Source organism: Uranotaenia lowii, chromosome 2, assembly GCF_029784155.1.
Source record: "Uranotaenia lowii strain MFRU-FL chromosome 2, ASM2978415v1, whole genome shotgun sequence".
NCBI lineage: Eukaryota > Metazoa > Arthropoda > Insecta > Diptera > Culicidae > Uranotaenia > Uranotaenia lowii.
The window spans coordinates 363,034,874-363,054,468 of NC_073692.1; the positions used below are offsets into that span (position 1 = coordinate 363,034,874).

A 19,595-nucleotide genomic window follows, 5' to 3' on the forward strand; every position below is an offset into this window, starting at 1 on the left:
TACTGGGTTTTGTGTCACTCTTTCCGGTGGTAAATCAGCCATAAGCTGTTCTTGAATTTTGGGTCTAGCACGAAAACAACGTACGCAATTATGGATTACTGACCGAGCCAAACTGCCTGCATGAATTGGCCAAAACTTCTGACGAACTGTTGCGATCAACAGCTGCTGTCCAGCGTGAAACAACTTCTGATGGTAATACGACATGACTGATCTGGTAAGCGGATGTTTATAATCCAATATAAACGGATGTTTTCTCGTTTCAGAGATTGCTGCATTCTCTAATCGACCACCGACACAAATTATTCCATTCATCATGCGTGGATTGAGAGACAGCAACTTTGAACTGATTGAAATCTGACGGTTATTCGACAAATCTGCATATTCTTTCGGAAAACTTTCTTTTTGGGACAATCTGACTAAGCACTGAAGGGCTTCTTCTAACTCTGAGGCTGACAAATATCCGACTTTTCTGTTACTGTTGTTACACTTTTGCGCATTGAAACGAAATCGCAAAAAGTACGCGGTCAACCGAATTGAATCTACAAGTGAGGCTCTCAATTCAAATATCTCATTGGTTGTCAAAGAATCAGTGACGACAGTGACAGCTCCTCTCTCTTCGAGCATGGAACTGGGTATTTCTGGACAAACTTGTTGAGGTTGAGGCCAATGCGATTCCTCCAATTGTAACCAACTGGGACCATGAAACCAAAGAGACTGATACTGTAACTGAGCGGGGGTCATTCCTCGCGATATGATATCCGCTGGGTTTTCTGTGCCTGCGACATGACTCCACACGCCCGACCGTGTAATATGCTGGATTTCGGACACCCGATTTGCCACAAAATTAGTCCATCTTGACGGTGAAGATGCAAGCCAACATTTGACTATCATCGAGTCTGTCCAGAAAAACGATTTGAAAGAAGACAGCTCCGTGCCTTTCACGATCTTCTCAAACAGGTGAGCAAGCAGTAATGCAGACGACAACTCCAGCCTTGGAATTGACTGACGTTTCTTCTTTTTCTGGAGATTCTCTAAAGGAGCGACTCGTGATTTTGAGGTCATCAATTGAACAACAGTTTCTCCCGATTCTGACACAGTTCTGACATAAATACAGGCCCCATAGGCCTTCTCTGACGCATCACAAAATCCATGTATTTGTAATGAACTGACATTTTTACTGACACCAACCCATCGTGGTACTGACACATTATCTAACCCAATCAAATTTCTTCTGTATTCATCCCAAGCGCTTTTCAAATCTTCGGTAAGCTCATCATCCCATCCGCATTGTAGTTTCCAAAGCTCTTGAACGAAAATTTTTGCCTGAATAATCACAGGACCTACTAATCCCAATGGATCAAATAACTTGGAAACATCTGACAAAATTGACCTTTTCGTAATGGGTGCTGAACTCTTCCAACTTGGGGTACTAAACCGAAAAACATCTGACTCTGGTTCCCATAACAATCCCAAAGTTTTCACCGTCGAGCTTGATGAATCAAGCTCCAAAACCGAACGTTCATCTCGAAGATTTTCAGGTATTTCTAAGAGTATTTCTGAGCTGTTCGAAACGTATTTTCGCAAAGACATGCCTGCTGAGTCCATTAATTCTGACATTTCTTTGACTAACTGAACACCTTCTTCGATACTGTCAACTCCAGCAAGCATATCATCGACGTAGAAACAACGACTCAAAATCTTCGACGCTAAGGGATGAGTTTTAGAACCCTGATCGGCTAGGACTTGCAAACACTTTGTTGCCAAGTAAGGCGCAGACGCTGTTCCGTAAGTTACTGTTAACAACTCGTAGGTGCGAAGAGGTTGATCGGTGGAGTCCCGCCAAAGAATTTTCTGCAATTTTTGGTCTGATTTCTGAACTTGGATCATACGGTACATTTTGGCAATATCTGCCACAATCGCAAACTTACACAATCTGAATCGCAAAACAATATCGATCAGCTCATCTTGTACAACCGGGCCAACCATAAGCGCATCATTCAAAGAGACTCCGGTCGACGACTTACAGGAAGCGTCGAAAACCACCCGTAACTTTGTCGTGGTACTTTCGGGCTTAAGAACTGCGTGATGCGGCAAATAGTAGCAAACTTCATTCAACTGACTTGAGCTGTCGATAACTTCTGACATATGACCAAGACTCTGATACTCGTGAATAAATTCAGAATACAACCTTTTCAATTCAGAATCCATTGATAATCGTTTCTCCAAACTCAAAAACCGTTTCGTGGCGATAACTCTGGAATCTCCAATTCGATTCAAAAAGCCTTCTTTTTTGGGTAACGTTACAACAAATCTTCCTGACTCATCTCTGACAGTAGTATTCTTAAAAATCTCTTCACAAGCTGACTCTTCAATCGACTGAACGCTGCGAACATGACATGTTTCGAGCTCCCAAAAACGTGTGAGCTGATCTTGAATATCACCGACTGAACAGACATAAACTTCTGACTGAGAAACTGTATTTTGATTATTAGGCAATCTACCAGACACAATCCAACCAAAAACTGTATTCTGTAATGTGGGTCCGTTCTCTAACGGCTTCATTCTTCCATCTGACAATAAATCCATATAAAATTCGGCTCCAATAATAACATCAATTGGACCAGACTCATAAAACCCAGGATCTGCTAAACAGGCCGAACTCGGCAGCGTAAGGATCGAAGGATCAAAAGCAGCAGTAGGCAGATCAACTGTCAACCTTGGCAGTACAAAAAATTGCATCCATTCTTTAAACTGTGAAATTCTGGAGGATCTGGAACCAACTTCTGCGGAAACTAACTTCGTTGAAACCATTTGAGACGAGCCGATGCCTTGCACCGACAAAAACGTTGGGGTTTCATGGAACTTAAGCCGTCGAGAGAATTCACGTGTCATCAAACAATGCTGAGAACACGAATCTAGCAGCGCACGTGCCAGAAGTGTATTTCCAAAACGATCCTTGACTCGGATCATCGCCGTGGACAGTAAAATATTACGAGACGGTGTAAACGGAAGTGCTACGTAATTCTGACTTGTGGTGGCTTGTGCGTTGTCTGGATTTGTGTTTGTGTTGTGTGAGTGGGTTTGTGCATGCTGTGTAGTGGTGTGCGCATGCTGTATTGGTCTTGAGTTGTGTTGTTGCTGTTGATTCATTGGTTGCGGTTGCGATTGAAACGGTATTTGTTGCGCCGAACGCGTTTGACTCTGCTGTCGGTATTGTGCCGAAAACTGCGGCTGTGGAACGGAGGATCTAGAATGTAACATACTGTGGTGCTTCTGCTGACAATGATGGCAAGAACCTCGTTCACAATTTCGGTAGAAGTGGCCTGGCATCAAACAATTCCGACACAACTTGTTTCGAATGGCAGCATCCATTCGCTCGGGAACCTTCATCCGTTGAAATTTGCCACACTGGAACGGTGAGTGCCATGGATCTGCACAGAACGGACAACGTGAAACTGATCTGATGGTTGTATTACAAACTGTTGATCTCGTCTGACGGGCTTCGGATGGTGGATTTCTTGCAGAGGTGATTGATTGGAGAACAGAGCAGTGACCTTGCAAGAACAGAAGCAGCTCTTCGTACGTTGGGACCTCCTTAGACCCGTAATGCGTCTCCCATTGGCACAATGTTGCAGAATCTAGTCTAGAACACAACATGTAGACTAATATTGTGCTCCAAGACTCCGTTGGCTCTCCGATTTTCTGTAACATCATCAAGTTTTTCTCAAACTCGCTGATGAGGAAGTTCAGACCGTCATAATTCTCCTTTTTAAGCGGTTCGAGGGCGAAAAGAGCGTCGAGATGAGCCTTCACAATCAGCTTCTTATTTTCATAACGAACTTGCAAAGTTTTCCAGGCGACGTCGTAGTTTGCCTCTGAAAGCTCGATGTTGTTGATTTCCTTCAGTGCATCACCCTGTAGAGAGGAACGAAGGTACGTAAACTTATCCATAGACGTCAGATGCTCGTTGTCATGGATAAGGCTTCGGAAGGAATCCCGGAATGTAATCCACTCTCTTATTTTTCCACTGAAGGACGGCAAACGTATCTCTGGCAGCTTTACTCTTGAAGTATTCCCTGACGCAGACTGACTCTGACTGTTGCTGGTTGTGTTCACACCTAAGGCATCCTTATCACCTTGGAGTCTAAGGAGGTCACCTCGGATGGCGAAGTATCGGTCATCGAATTGCTGTAGAACCTTGTCGTTTTCCTCTTCGCGTTGCTTGGCAATTTCTCCTTTGACTTCGCTGTCAGCATCTTTCTGTTCTTTCTCATCCGCTTCATCCAGCAAAAGTTCAATTTTGCTCCGTATTTCAAAAAACTCACTGTACACAGTATCAATCACATGCAATCTCGAACTTAATTGACACCGATCACTATCAATCTGATAGGTTTGGATGAATCTATCCGTACCATCAAAAATGACATATAACTGCCGTTCACGTTTTAGCAAAGCCTTCAGCGTACTTTTAGACATTGCTACACTTTTAAATATCTGACACTGCACCAAATATGTTACACTGTACTAATTTTTCACTGACCGAACTATCAACTCGACGTTCCACAGTACCGCGACGAAAAACTGACAACTGGCAACCCTATTGACAGCAGCGAGGGGGAGGCAACCGATAGAGAACAGCAAAGTGAAATTATGCGGCGAAATCCTAGACCAATTACAGCGTACAAGGCTCACACCACATGCAACAAACCAAGACTTACTCACATGCAAAATCTTTATTTATTTTCACTCAGGTAGGCCACATGCATCAAGCCACCAATCGTATACACTTTACCGTTCTCGTAACAAACCAAAAAAAGGCTTTCAGTTTCTCCTGGATCTGCTTCCAAAAACTGCAGTATCTCCCAGCTGATAGATTGCAATTTTCAATTGCACCCAAATCTGCGATGGCGTCGCGGCGTCGTCTCTCAGCTGCTGTAGCGATGGCGAATCCGGCGTCCAAAATGGTGCAGCTATCAGGCAGGAACAATAGCTCGAAAAGCTTTACTATTCCGCGGTTCACGGGGCTTCCACAAATGTCCTGAATCTGGCTTCGAAGGACCAAAATGTTCAGGGGAAAAACGATCACCCAATCACTCAACCGGTTCGGACACTTTGCGGGAATTCGCGGAATGAATAAAAACGAGCACTGACTTCGACTTTAAATTCGCGACGGTTTATTTTTGGGGCAAGTAGATTTGTTCGCGGCTATGGTTTCGGTTCAACTGTGCTGCTGCTGATGTTTCAATCAGCTGTTTCGGCAGTCACGCACTAACACACCCGCAACGGCAGAACTGTCAAGCCGTGCGATGTTTTTTGATTGCTGGGGGTGTTCAAGCATTCTACAAGATCGATATATTCGCTATCTTTTTCTACCAATACTTTTGGCCTTAAATTAAATATTTGGTTGCTTTCTCGAGTTCGTATTCTTTCATGCATGGATTGATTTTTTTTTTTAATTTATAATTTTTAAATTTAAATTTTCTAAACACTTCATTGGCCAATTGTTGATCATTGATTCTCGAATCCTCATTTTAATAGGGCTGTTTTTTGCTTAAAGTAAAATCAGATCTTGATAAATAGACACAAAAAAATGCATTAGCTTGTGACTGGGAGGTTAAAGCCGGAGGTCTCAAATCGAAAAATCACCGCTGGCGTTCATATCTTATTCCTATGAGGCTGAAATATTTAGAACCCATGATTGGAGTGAAGGAGGAGTTTTGGGTGTATTTCATGCGTTCTGATAAGTTAAATTTAAGGAATCCCTTCTTCAATGTTTTCGTGTTAAAATGACTTCAAAATATCAAATCACAAAATTGCTAAAATATTCCTTAGAAAAAGAAACACTTTTTTTTGTTCAGGTAAAGCATTTGAATGTACGAATGAAAATTTTGAGTAAATTAGTTATGTTCAAGTTATCGACCGCTTTTGATGTTTAATGTTCTATTTTTGGCTATTTTCCGGTCTTGGATTTCTAGCAAAAACTTTCTTTTTATTTCAATTCCCGACGTTTCGAACATTTTCGGTGGTTTTCCTCAAGGGTAATTAGTTTTAAAAATTACAATGAGAATTGATAAGAGTCTGATTTGAAATGTGTAAACTCACTTGTCTAACGGTTGTTATTGTCAGATTTATAAATTTTATAAACACTTTATTGACCAAATGTGGATCATTCAAACTGATCGATCCACATTTCTCGAAGTCTCATTTTTATATGGCTGATTTTGCCTAAACCAGAATCAGATCCTGAAAAATAGACACGAAAAAGTGCATTAGCTGAATCTGTGTCTGCGTGTAGTTCTACTTTCACTGTCCCATTTTCAGAGAAGCACCAATCTCCCAAAATAGACGCAAAGTCGCGACTTTGCGTTTCCACTTCTGCGTTTTTTATCTTCCATCTCGATCTCTCGGCTACCTTCAGCACTGAAGGTAGTGCGAGTGTGGTTCCACAATTTTTTGGTCTCCCCTAGCTTTAATACCAGGCTACGGCATGAAGAGAAACGACGAAACAAGATAAAAACAGGCCACGCATCGTACGCACGTTACGCATCAACTCAAACGACCACCACCGAATCGAAAAATCTCAGCTGACGAGACAACGCAAACGATATGATGACGAAGCAGCTCTCTCTAGAAGAGTAGGTACATTAAAAAAAGCATATCAAAATAATAACCAGAGGAACACACGATCAACCAAACCAAATCAAAACCAAAAACCGAGTGAGTGAGTGAGTGGAAGTGCTCTTTTTGAGGAAAAAGTAGGTCAATCAACCGCCTTGTGTGTACTTGCGGCGCGGCCTGGCTTGCGTTTATGTTTACGACTCTTGGAACCACACTTGGCAGCAAGCACCCCTGGCAACTCTTGCTTTCTTTGGTTCAAGGGGGAGAATCTTTCGGACATTCCGGTTTCGATTTTATGTTTCAGAGAAACCCGAACGGTCAGTAGGCCTCTAGGCTGTGGCCGTAGGAAAAAAAATGTTGGGAGAAAGGCGAGGAGAAAGACTGTGACGTACAAGATCGCGTAGAGCGATCGTCATCATCACTCGCGCTCACTATTGATGATCTTGTTTCCCGCTGCCTCAACGATCATATCTCGAAAGGAAAAGTTGTTTCGAGCGAGGAAACCAACGAAGAAAGGCAAAGAAAGTAGTAAGTAGGTATGTGGCGAAAAACAAAACCAAGTCAAGTTCGTTCGGACGGACGACTCGGAAATGTAGCGATCCCAGCCAGGCGGAGAAAGTAGCATGGGCTCGAGAAAGGTGAAAGAGAAATGGCGGAATGGCGTGGAGACTTAAGACCAGACACCAGCAATCAGACCCAACTTCAGTCGGGCAGGAGGCTTCGAGAGGGGGTTTCGATTTCAAAACTGGTTGTTGTCTGTGCGCAAAAAAAACGAGAGCTTTTACTTTCGCTTTCGCGTGCCGATTTTGGGCTACTAGGGAGGTAATTGGAAGATGGTGGTATTGAAGATTCAGAGTCAGATTTAGATTCCACAATCAGATATCAGATTTCGGAGTTAGGATCAAAGATTTTAGATTGAGAATCACGAATCAGATTCAGAATCAGCTTTCACAACTACACCCAAACAAGAGGTTGCAAAATTTCAATGCCGTTCGGTGCCAACTCTATGCCAAAAATGCGCTGAGAAGTGTACTGTGCCAAAGATGATATGATTGGAAAAGCACTACTGGTATAAAGACTCGAGCTCCCGTGCAAAATGATGCATTTAAGTGAAACATGATAAACGTTTTATCAGATTTTGATCCTATTTGAGATTTCATCTCAGAAACAAGAAAATTTAAAAAAAAACCTTCGATGAGATTCCAATTCACAACAATTTCCAACCTCATCTTGCCCATCTCACAGCTTCACCAGTATACCACCAGAGCCAGATGAAGAATGAGCGTTATTTGTCATAGTCTTTCTACCAAAATGACGTGTCGTGTCAAAATGGCTTCAAAATATCAAAACACAAAATTACTAAGGAATATACTTATAGAAAAGAAACACTTTTTTTCTGTTTAGGTATAGCATTTGAATCTACGAGTGATAATTTTCAGTAAAATTAGTTATGTTTATGTTATCGACCGTGTTTGATGTTTAATGTTCTATTTTGGCTATTTTTCGGTCTTGGATTTCAAGCAAACAACTTTTTTTTTAAATGCCCGACGTTTCGACCTTTTTTGGTGGTCTTCTTCAAGGGTACAATGAGAATTGTTAAGAGTCTGATTTAAAGTTTGTAAACTCTTTTATCTGACGGTTTGTAATTATAGTCCATTCAAAGTCATCTTGAACTTGTCTAGAGGATGAATCTTGGACAAGTTGTAAAGCAAAAGTTGCTCGCAGCTACCGGCCGTGCCTTGCTAGCTGGGTGGTAAAAATACATACATACATACATACATACATACATACATACATACATACATACATACATACATACATACATACATACATACATACATACATACATACATACATACATACATACATACATACATACATACATACATACATACATACATACATACATACATACATACATACATACATAAACTTTCATGCGTTCTTATCAGTTTAATTTATGGCATCTCTTCCTTAAGGTCTTCGTGTTAAAATGGCTTCAAATTATCAAATAACAGAATCCATTATTCAAAACTGTCCACAATTGTTCAATTCTTTCAAATGAGCTTTTTTTTTAATAGAATACTGACATTGTAAAAAATCTCGAAATAACTGCTTTGTTTGTAAACATTGTTAAAAAAAATGTTGTAAAATAAAACTTGTAAAAATATGATAATTCAGTGAATTTCTCTAAATCATGAAAATCGATAAAATCCCAACCAATGTAGCAAATTAGCTCAGTATTGTATTGTCCAACTACTATACCAAACCAAAGTATACAAATTCCACATAGCTCATATTTTCATCCACCTGAGTTCTTCTAAATCGAATAAAAAAATCGTATTGAAGCTGAAACGGGAATCCGTAATTTTTCTAGATTTTTTTACAGAAAACATCACAGTGTTTCTTAACAAACTAAACTTGTAACCAAATACTGCTCACTAATGACAGATGTCAATGCCTGTAATTTCTGAAAAAATGGCCATCCTTCATTGCAATGACGACGATCTAGTGAAAGTGAGAGTCTATTCGCTAGACAACATCGGTGTGAGTTTGTGAATGGGGGCACCATCATAGTATTATTTCTAGTTTTTTTTCCCTTTATACTATCCTCAGTGTCGAGGTTTTCAGTGAACCATTGCTCTAGGTCCCCGAAATTTCTCTCGTGGTGAATGCGTGTGGCATTAATTTTTTTTCTTCACACTGTTTCTCTCCCAGATTCACATATCAGCAGCACCGAGTTGTTGCTGACGTTTGGCGCTCTGTAAGTGAAAAGCTAGAGCATTCAGTCCGTCGCGATAATTGGGTCAATGACTAGTAGCCTAGTGGCCGGCAGCATTCTGATGATTGCTTGGTGTTGTATTGAGGATTCCCGATGATGATTACAGTGTATGGTGGTGCTGCCGTCGCCATACTCTGGGGCGCCGCGTCATTCTGAAAAGCGTGATTCGATTTGTAAATTTTTTTTTTCGGTTCACGCGTCAGTTTGGAAGATTCGGGAGTTGCTGCGGGATACACGCGTGGCCAACCAAAAGAAGTTTTTCACTGCACGTCCATATCCCACATCTGATTAAGATCTGTGGGTGTTGATGCGAAGGTGGCGGTCGAATGTTTTCGTTTTTCGGAAACGAGACAACGACAGATGTGGGTTGTTTCCCCTGTACGATTTTTCCGAAGATTGGGGGCGAACAGAGCAAAGAGAAGCAACGTAATTCAGTGTAAATGTATTCGGGTGTGCGGGATTGGTTTAATGTTTGAATGATGGTTTCCAATAATGGAAGCAGGGGAAAGAAATAACAGAGTTGCCTCCTCCTGTGTAGGGGGCAAGTCGGAAATGCACTCTGGCTGGCGGCAGCTAAGACGCAATAAAAATAGCTTTCCGGGATCACTCCCGCAGAAAGTAGGGCAAGCAGCGTTAGGGACTATGATGCTTTTATCTGGAACTAGAACGAGGAGTCGTTATGTTTACTCCAGAAATATGTTTTAGGTCAGATCTCGGAAAGAGGCCTGTGGATTTACGTGCGTTTGTGAGAAGGCGAAAACCCTAATGGAAGTATAATCAGAAAGCAGCTGACACTTTGACACCCAAACTTCAGCCTTTACTCCAATCATGAGTTCTTAAAATTTCAACGTTATTGGCATAAGATGTGAACGCCAGCGGCAATGATTCGATTTGAGACCGCCGGCATCAAGCTAACAGCGCAGCTGCTAAAACGGTTTTTATTTCTTCATATGACGTTTCGGCATTTATTATGCCATTTTCAAGGAGTTGAAATTTCTCGTCTTGATTGTCCAAAAAGTTTTTTGTCTCTGCTAAACTGTCTAATTGGGAAATGTAAATCCAGTTGTTATTGATCTCTTTGAGATTTGAAGTAGTGAAATCATTTTTATATCCGTTTTAACTTTTCCAAACTTTTCGAAGTGTTATATCTATCTCAACCAGATCAATAACCACTGGACTAACATTTTCCGATCAGACCAGTTTAGCAGATTTGAAAAACTTTTCGGACAACTTAAACGAAAATAAATGCCGAAACATTAGATGAAGCAATAAAAATTGTTTTAAGATTTTTTCTCGACTGAAATCGCCGAAAATCAATTTATTACCGAACCAGTCGATAGATTTGTAATATCCAAAATTGTCAGTCAAGATAGTATCTAAAATAAGATTATGATGACTAGCTCGAGCATTTAAAACAATTTCGATTCCTAAAATGTCAAAATTTTATACCATTCGGTATCATAGAGACTTTCCGGGTAGTATTGAATTTGTGTGAGCATTTGTGAGTGCAATAGTCCACCTGATTTTAGCAGGAATAGGTTTGAACTTAGGTTGCCAGATTGCCCGGTTTTATTCGGTTTGCCCGGATATTTAATATCAAATTTGAAATAGTCCGACCCGGTTCGGTTGCCCGGATTTCATTGACAAATGCCCGGATTTATTCAATTTATTTGGCAAATAAATTGGGGTTTTTTTTTATTTATGCCTTCCAAACAAAAATTTTTGAGCAATATTTATAAAAATACTCATGAAAGGTTTTTTGGAAGCCTAAAATTCGATTTGAAATCTGTCGACGAGTTTGGGTGAAAACATTTTTTCTTTCTATTTCTTTCTTGATTTTTATTGAATGATTTCTGGGTTTTGTCGAATTTGCCCGGATATTGCCCGGATTTTTGGAGGTCGATTTTAAAATCAAATGCTCGGATTTTGCCGGGTTTTTGTATAAAATAGGCCAGATTTGTCTGGCTTCGATATGTGCAGAAAAAATACTGGCAAACTTAATTATAACGAAAAGCAACGAAATTCACATCAATTTCAATATTCTTGCTGCTCAACGTTAAACTGTTGTGTTTTAATTTTTTATTTCATTTTGTTGTTTTCCAAATTTTGAAATTGTGGCATTGATTCAAAAAGATTTTTTTTTATATTTTTCATTTTCAAGTTCTTTTACGATTTTTTAAGTCTCCTAAATTGCTCAGTTTTTCTTCCAATGTTTATCACTTTTTTTTAATTTTGTTTCTGATTTCGTTATTTTATTTTTATTGACGTCCAGAGATGAAATTGAATTTTTTTGTCTAGTTATTTTTTTTATTTAAAAATAAACTATTGTTTTTTTTCTCGAGGGATTTTAAGCATCCTTATGGCTTATTCATCCCGAATAAACTATTTATCATTTTTTTGTTTTTTGAATAATTTTTTCCTCTTTTTTTATATTTTTTGTGTTTTGCGTAAAATTTTCCTATACTTTTTTCTTTTGATTTCAAAAACATTTCGAACATTTCAAAATACATTTTTTCTTATCATTTTTTCTTGATTTCTCTTGTGTAGTATCTGGATTTTGTCAAATTTTGCCAAACTGTTTTTAAGGTTTTTTTTTTAACTTTGAAGTCACCTTTTTTCGAACTCTGGAACTTTGGGATCTTTTTGACAATTCTGGGCCTACAATCGATAAAAAAAATCGAGCGAAATCGGTTGAAATGACTTAAAACAGCATACAAACCCAAATCATGCAGCGGTTGGCAAATCACTTTAATCTGTTTTCCTATTTTTTTCCACTTTTCTTAATTTTTGGTTTCCTTTAAATTTTCTTTGTTTATTGATTTTGCATTTTTTTTTTTAAATTCTTCGATTTTTCCTTTTTTTTTGTTTATATTTTTCACTAATATTCCTCACGTAAATTTTTCCCTCTATAACATTTTTCCTAGTTGTTTCTTTCCTTTTTGCATTTTAGTATTTTTTTTTGTTTTTATTTATCAAGTTTACTTAAAAAAATTATTATTAATTTTTTATTTGTTAAGAATAATTTTTACTTTAGTTTCCTAAATTATTATTCAGTTAAAAATTTGATTGGCTTGTGTTCAAATGTTTATTTCTCATAATTATTGTTACCTATTGATTTTATCTGGTTTTAATATTTTCAATTAGATCTCATTTTTATTCTTCAAAATAATTCTCAGATTAAATTTATTTTTTTCCATATTAATCTTTTTTAACAATTTTGTTTTTCTGTGTCCTATTAATTTTTATTTTTATTTTTTGTTTTTCATTTCAATGTTTGTATATTTACTTTGTTTATTTTTTATTTAATTTGTAATTTTTTTCTTTCTCATTATTTTGAATTGTTAGCTTTTAATTTTCAGAAGGAAAGTTTAAGAGATCTTCGGCAATTTTATCAGCCATTTTTTTAGCTATTTTATCAGCTATTTTTTTTTTTTAATTTTTTTTCTTGCGTTTTTTCACTCTGTTGTGTTGTGAGCCTACTTGGTTGAATGATTCAACTGAATCAAAGCAATCGAAAGATTCTTTTTAATTCAACCACGGTATATACCGTATAGGTATACACGGTATAGATACCATGGTTGAATTAAAAGGAATCTTTCGATTGCTTTGATTCAACGTTTTTCCTTTTTATGAAAATTTTCTTTGGTTATTTTGTTCTTTTTTGTATATTTGCATTTTTGTAATATATTAGTTTTTATATATTGTGTTAACTGTAACATTAGATTTTCCATTTGAAAATGTTTTTTTTTATTGAGAGTCATTCACTTTTTTACTAAATTATTAATTATTTCTAAATTTGAGTCAAATTTTTATTAGGACTCACTATTATTTATTCCTCTTATCTTCAATTTCATCTGATTTTTCGAGTTATTAATTATTGAAAATTTAAGCTCGTTTGCATTATTGTCTATTTTTTTTTATTTATATTTATCAAAAGTTTGTTTTCTAGTATCTTTTATTTTTTTTAAAATTTTTACATCATGTTCTATTTTCTATTTTATTTGTCATTAAGTTTTTCTCATAAATTTCTGATTGTCTTAAAAACAAAGATTTCAAAGCGTGAACTTTAAATTTTTAATAGAGGGAATTTAAGAGAACTCCGGTGATTTTTTTTTCTGCAGTTAAAAGAATTTCTTACGAATTATTCCAAAATTTAGACGGTCAACAAAACAATTTCCGAAAAAACCGTCAATTTGTGAGAAAAAGATTTAAATATTCACCAGCTCTGCTGTTGTAGTGCAGTTTTCTATTTTTGCCAATATTTGGCGATAATGTGAACTAAGTGACCAAATCAAGGTATTTAATAATATCAGGTTATTCCTACAGTTAATTTGATTTAGAGAATTTTTGAATTGGCACAAAAACAATTGGCAGGCTCGGTTCTATTTTTCTAATGATATTGTAAGAACATTTAGGATTTATTTACTTACTCTAAAACGATAGTGTGCATGTCGTCTCATATATCTTACCTGTAAATAAAAGATAAAATAATATTTATTTATTCTGCAAAAAATCATTGATGAGTTATGCAGCAAAACGAAACTTTTTAGATCCCATGGATTATTTAAATCTCAGGTAAATTATTTAAAATGGATTTGCTCAACTTACGCACTTCAAAATCCATGATCGCTAGCGTGTCTAAGCCAAGGTTGCCGAAATCACAGAAAAATCTATAATTCCACCGTGTTTTGAACAAATTTCATCCCAGATTCTGTGTCACGGAACACAGATTATTTTTAAAATTTTGTACGTATTTTTTTAATTACAATTTTTTCTTGTTAACATAAACTGTGGATTTTTACTTTGTTTTGGAAAATATAGCTAGATCAAAAAATTTTAATTGATTTGTCTCAAGTGAAATGTATAAAAAAATATTTGTCATGACTTTTTTTATCAAACAAATACTATTCCCATCATAGAAAACCATCACAGAATTTCTTGGTTAAATCATAGAAACTCAGAATTTTTTACCCTAAAACACAGAATTTTTTTTTCAGCAAGCTTGGCGCTAAGCAGACCAAGTTCTACCACGCAAATGGTTGCTACTCCATGATTGATCGGGGCCATCAATATCATGCAAATGCCAAAAGAATGGTACTTGGGATAGGCGGTGCATTCATTTTGAAAAATGATCAATAACGGTGCTGGCCACGTCGCAGTAGTGAATGGGAATTAAATAAACTGATCAGATTTTTTCAGCACGTATCCGGCCGGACAAATCCGGGTTATTTTATCTGAAACCTGGCAAAATCTGGAAATTTGATTTTAAAGTTGTCGACCTAAATGCTGAAAATATCCGGGAAAATTCGGTAGAAACCTAGGAATTACTCATCAAAAATCAAGCAGATTTTAAATTGTATTTTAGGTTTTCAAATAACCTTTCAAATTTATTTTTATAAAACTTGCTAAAAAAATTCGTTTTGGTCGCTTACATTTTTTACAACACAATTCGTTTTTAAATTTAATTTGAGAATAAGAATGAGAATAAATCCGAACAAATTCTGGGCTTTTAAAATGAAATCCAGCGACCGAGCAGCTGGACTGGGCTTTTACCAAATTATATTTTAAATATCCAGGCAAACCCGGATAAAACCAGGCAATGTGGCAACCTTAGGAAAAAAGGAAGGAATATTAGTAAGATACTCTTAGGAATACTCGAAAAAATAATTTGAAATAATCAGAAACAGAGATGAGTTAGTATCATCAACCATGGAAACGGTCTGTACGTCTGCGAATCTACATTTAAGTATCTTAGGAAGGAATTTTGTTAGTAATTGAAAGGTGAAGAGAATGATCCATTTTGGTAAATGGTGCATTTTTTTCCCTGAAACTCCTATGCTTTCTGACATTTCCTTTGGTGTTTGGCATGTTTTACAACAATTTAATTTTAAAAGTTTCACTGGCAATTCTCGCGATATTTTGCAATTGTTAAAAATATCACATTTTTGTAATTTAAATTACTATTTTAATATAGGAGAGAGCTCTACTATTTCATAGCGTACATGGTATGCTTTGGGAATTCCAAGTTCCGCCAATCGCATCCGCATCCATGAATCAGCAAAATCCAAAAAAAAAGATGACCCCCAAAAGGCACCTTACGCAGAGCCTTACGCAAAGAAATGTGTTGATGAATCGACAGACCAATGACAGTCTTCCGGCCGTGGTTGACCTAGAAACAGTCGAACCGAACGGTATTTATCATATCAACGAATCCATTCACCATCATCATCTGTTCTCTCGGTATTCTGTGTAGAGATTAAAAATATAAACTCATTACCATCCTCCTCGAGCGAACGAATGAATGTGCTTTATCACCTCTGTCTGACGCGCCGTGCCGTTCGTGAATCTTTCTCCTTGGATAATGCATTCATCCGGAACCAGCTCTTTCTGTTTTTTTTCGTTGTTGCTGCTGTCTATCTCTCTGAGGAAGCTTGAGGAAACTTTCGCGACGGGTTTATTGCAAATTTACTCCCAAACAAGTAATGAAGCGAGGCGCGATGCAAATACAACCGGGTGATTGAAGAGTATCTTCCCCGAACACCCATTCATCCCCCCTAGCTCCTCTTGGCTAAAGGTAAGGAAGAAAGTAGGCTTCACACAAAGCATTTCTCGAACAAAGCTTTCCTCGACTTAAAAAAATGCAGAAAAATAACCGAAAAACCGGGTCAATGATGTGACGAATCACCCCCGACGTACTTACTCACTAACAGCAACCTTCAGGTAGGTAACAGGTCTTTGTTCGAGGTCCCCCCACATTCATTGGCGTCGTCTCCTCGGTTCCCTTTTGGGGGTGCAATATGTTCTGCTATTTACGCGAAGGTGACGTCGCGTCGTCGCTCACTGCTGTTTACTCTAAACCGGACCAGTCAGACTAGCCTAGACACAAAGCGACGCGTATCGTTGCGCCTCGCGCCTCACCGCATCTCCACACAGAGGGTGGTGCTGGCTATAAACTTTCACTAAATCAACTACGCGACGACGACGATTGCAAATGCGGCGCATCATCCCAGCCCGAAAAGTGGGACACCAGTTCCGCGTGGCACCCTCCCCCTTTATTTAGGTGGGAGAGTACCTTTCCCACCCACGATAATGAGCACTCTAATTGCCCCAAACTCTTCCATTGTCGTTGTTGTGATGTCAAATAGAAATGTTTGGTTAAGGTTAAGGCGTTAGAAAAAATGAAATCGACAGCCCAAGGCACACCGAGGAAAGGGGGGATGAATCGCGAGTTGTAGAGGTTTTTTTTCCTTAATATATTTTACAGCACCGCGTTCTTCGAACAAGGTTGCCTTCAAATCGCACACCTTCATGTTTGAATTCAGTGCCAGGCGCCTGAGGCGTAGCTCGCGATGAGTGATACGCGAACGAACGAAAAACCCATTGGCGTGGACTTCATTCGCACAAAAGCCGCTTCGGAGTATCTTACAAGGACGCGCGCGCGCCGCTTAGTGGCAAATACTACTTTTGACGAGCGCGCGATTCGCTTCCCGTTGAAGGTCTTCAAGTTTTGTCGATCAACAACGGGGCGAATACTAATGTGAGTTTCGTCCTCTAGTACAAGCGTCAGCTAGTTTCGTCCTCTAGACTGCTGATTCTTGTGGTTTTTTTTGGGGAAGAACTGCGAGCATATGAAAGCTAGTCACAAAACTTCAACGAACAACTTCAATTAACTCGAATATAAATTTATGTACGTCCTGGTTTTATCCAGTTTGCCCGGAAATTTAATACTAAATTTGGTAAAAGTCCGGTTTGGCCCGATTGCCCGGATTTCATTATAAAAGCCGGAATTTTGCCCGGGTTTTTTTTTCTCATTCTCATTCTCAAATCAAACTGAAAAGAACAAATTGTGCTGTAAAATTTCTTCATCCGTGCGTCCAGAATGATTTTTTTAGTATCGTTTTTTGGAAATCTAAAAAAACGATTCAAAATCTGCTGATAAATTTTGATGAAAAAAAGATATTCAAGTTTTTTTTCTGGATTTTTGTTGAGTAACTCCTTGATTAAGACGAGAATTGCCCGGATATTTCCAGTATTTTGGTCAACAATTTTTAAATGAAATTTCCGGATTTTGACAGGTTTTTAGATATAGAAGCCCGGATATGTCCGGCCCGGATATGAGCTGAAAAAATTCTGGCAACCTTACTCTAGAAGGTTGTGTAAGCAAACGATGATCTTTTGTCAAACAAAAAATAAATCCGAAAATATTTGTTGTTATTGAGGATGCTTTAAACTCTTATAGTAGCGTTCAAGACTGTAACAAAACCTTTATAAAACTCCTAATGGATCTTTTTTAATCCCTTATTCGGCTAGCGATGTACCTCAGTTGACAAGTGAGTTACCTCCTAAGTCGATGTCCGTTAGTTGGAGCCAAAAGTAAACATCGAATACCATTTAATCTTTTCAAAAGCTGTCCGCCAACTGGATGGCACAAAGATGTTACAAAGACTAAATTTGAAAAAAAAATATAAAAAAAAATTAACTTTTCTTAACATAAGCTAGCCATACTGCCCGGATTTATTCGGATTTTCCCGCAAATATCTGCCACAAAATTTGGAAGAAGCCTGGATTTCGTTTTAAAATGCCCAATTTTTGCCCGGATTTATTCGCAATTTTTTCAAAATCATACCATAAACTCAAGAAGAGTATTTTTTTTTTTATTGAATTATTTCAGTCAAACATATGAATTTTTGAGTTAATTTAACAAAATATTCAAGAACGGTTTTCTGAGATCATAAATATGTTGTGAATCTGCTAAAGTGTTTCGATGAGAAAAAATTTGTCAAGTGTTTTTATTCTTGACTTTTGTTTTGTTTTTTGATAAAATAGCCAGGATTTACCCAGCCCGGAGACGAGCGAGAAAAAATCTTGCCACCTTCTCTTAAAATCTTGTCTAGAACAGGAGACTTTAGCAAGTTCTGGTGGTTTTTCTAAGATTAGTTGAGACTGTCGTTAAGGTAACAGAAGACAGACATTTGCCAGCTCGGATAATATTTTTTAAACAATTTGTTAACATCTTTTATTGAAAAAAAGCATATCCCAACCTCTTCCAAAGAAAAGACTTTGTTGTTTGGTTTTGATCACCGCACTTTTCTATGGTTTTCTTTGATTGATAATTTTTTCGGTGATTTATTTAGAACGAAGTTAAAACTGCTGTTTTTTTACGTTTCGGCTGACGGCTGACTAGGAGCATCTTCTTGACGTCGATTTCAAATATCAAGAGACGGCCGTTAGGGAAACACGCGGCAAAACAAGTTGTGAGTTTCGAGATAGTGTGCATAGGAAATAGTTTTTTGAAAATATTATAAAATTTATTACTTTCTATCTATTTTAAATACAGTTTTTCTGAAGATGACTGAAGCTCAGTAGGCCGAAACGTAAAAAAAACAGCAGTTTTAACTTCGTTCTAAATAAATCACCGAAAAAATTATCAATCAAAGAAAACCAAAGAAAAGACTTTATAAAGCCTTTACAGTTTAGTCACAGTTACACATTTTTTGCTTCTTCTTGCTAGAGGAAGCGGTTGATTACGTTTCTCATGTCAAGCTTTTCTGATTATAAATTGTCTTCAATAGATATATTTTTTTTCTGTGACAGTTTGCATACCTGACTGAATGTTCGAGTTGAATTTATTAACACTGGGTTCAATTTCAAAATAAAATTTGTACAATTTGTTCTTTTCCATCAATTTTGTCACCTGTGTTAATATTGTCCATTTCTGGCCTATTTCGTAATTTTTCTGTCTATTTTTTTTTGGTTTTGTTAGCACTTTGGTCTTGTTTTGATTCCATTTTTGTGTTATTTTTGTCTCTACAATGTGTCACTTTAATGTCATTTTTGTGTTATTTTAGTTTTATTTTAAATTTTTTTATATAACATTCTTTTATCATATTATTTTATAACCATTTTTGTGTCATTATTGGGTCATTTTTGTATTATTTTTTTAAAATAATTTTTGTTTCATTTTTGTATCACTTTTGTGTCATTTTCTATAAATTGTGTATAATTTTTGTATCTTTGCTATAAGACATTTTTTTATTATCTATGTGTGTATTCCGTTTTGTTGTAATTTTTGTATAATTTTTGAGTCATTTTTGTCATTATTGGGTCATTTATGTGCCATTTTTGTCTTTTTATGTCATTTTTGTATCATTTTTGTGCATTTTTGTCATTACTGACGTTTTCGTCATTATTGGCT

The 19,595-nt window shown here is 37.3% G+C and overlaps 2 protein-coding genes across 3 annotated transcripts in view; both read right to left on the reverse strand.

Annotated features, from left to right (window-relative positions):
• LOC129740905 (ecdysone receptor-like) overlaps positions 1-19,595 on the reverse strand; it is a 618,558-nt gene that overhangs the window by 144,269 nt on the left and 454,694 nt on the right. The window lies entirely within an intron of this gene.
• The window catches only part of LOC129740907 (ecdysone receptor-like), a 109,212-nt gene that overhangs the window by 36,505 nt on the left and 53,112 nt on the right, over positions 1-19,595 (reverse strand). Inside the window, exon 3 of one of the 2 annotated variants that reach the window (XM_055732557.1) lies at positions 13,130-13,869. The exons of the other annotated variant lie outside the window; for it this stretch is intronic. Coding sequence (XP_055588532.1) covers positions 13,832-13,869 — 38 coding nt within the window. The 3' untranslated portion in view covers positions 13,130-13,831. Of the gene's footprint in view, positions 1-13,129; positions 13,870-19,595 lie in introns of those variants that run through there. 2 annotated transcript variants of the gene reach the window in all.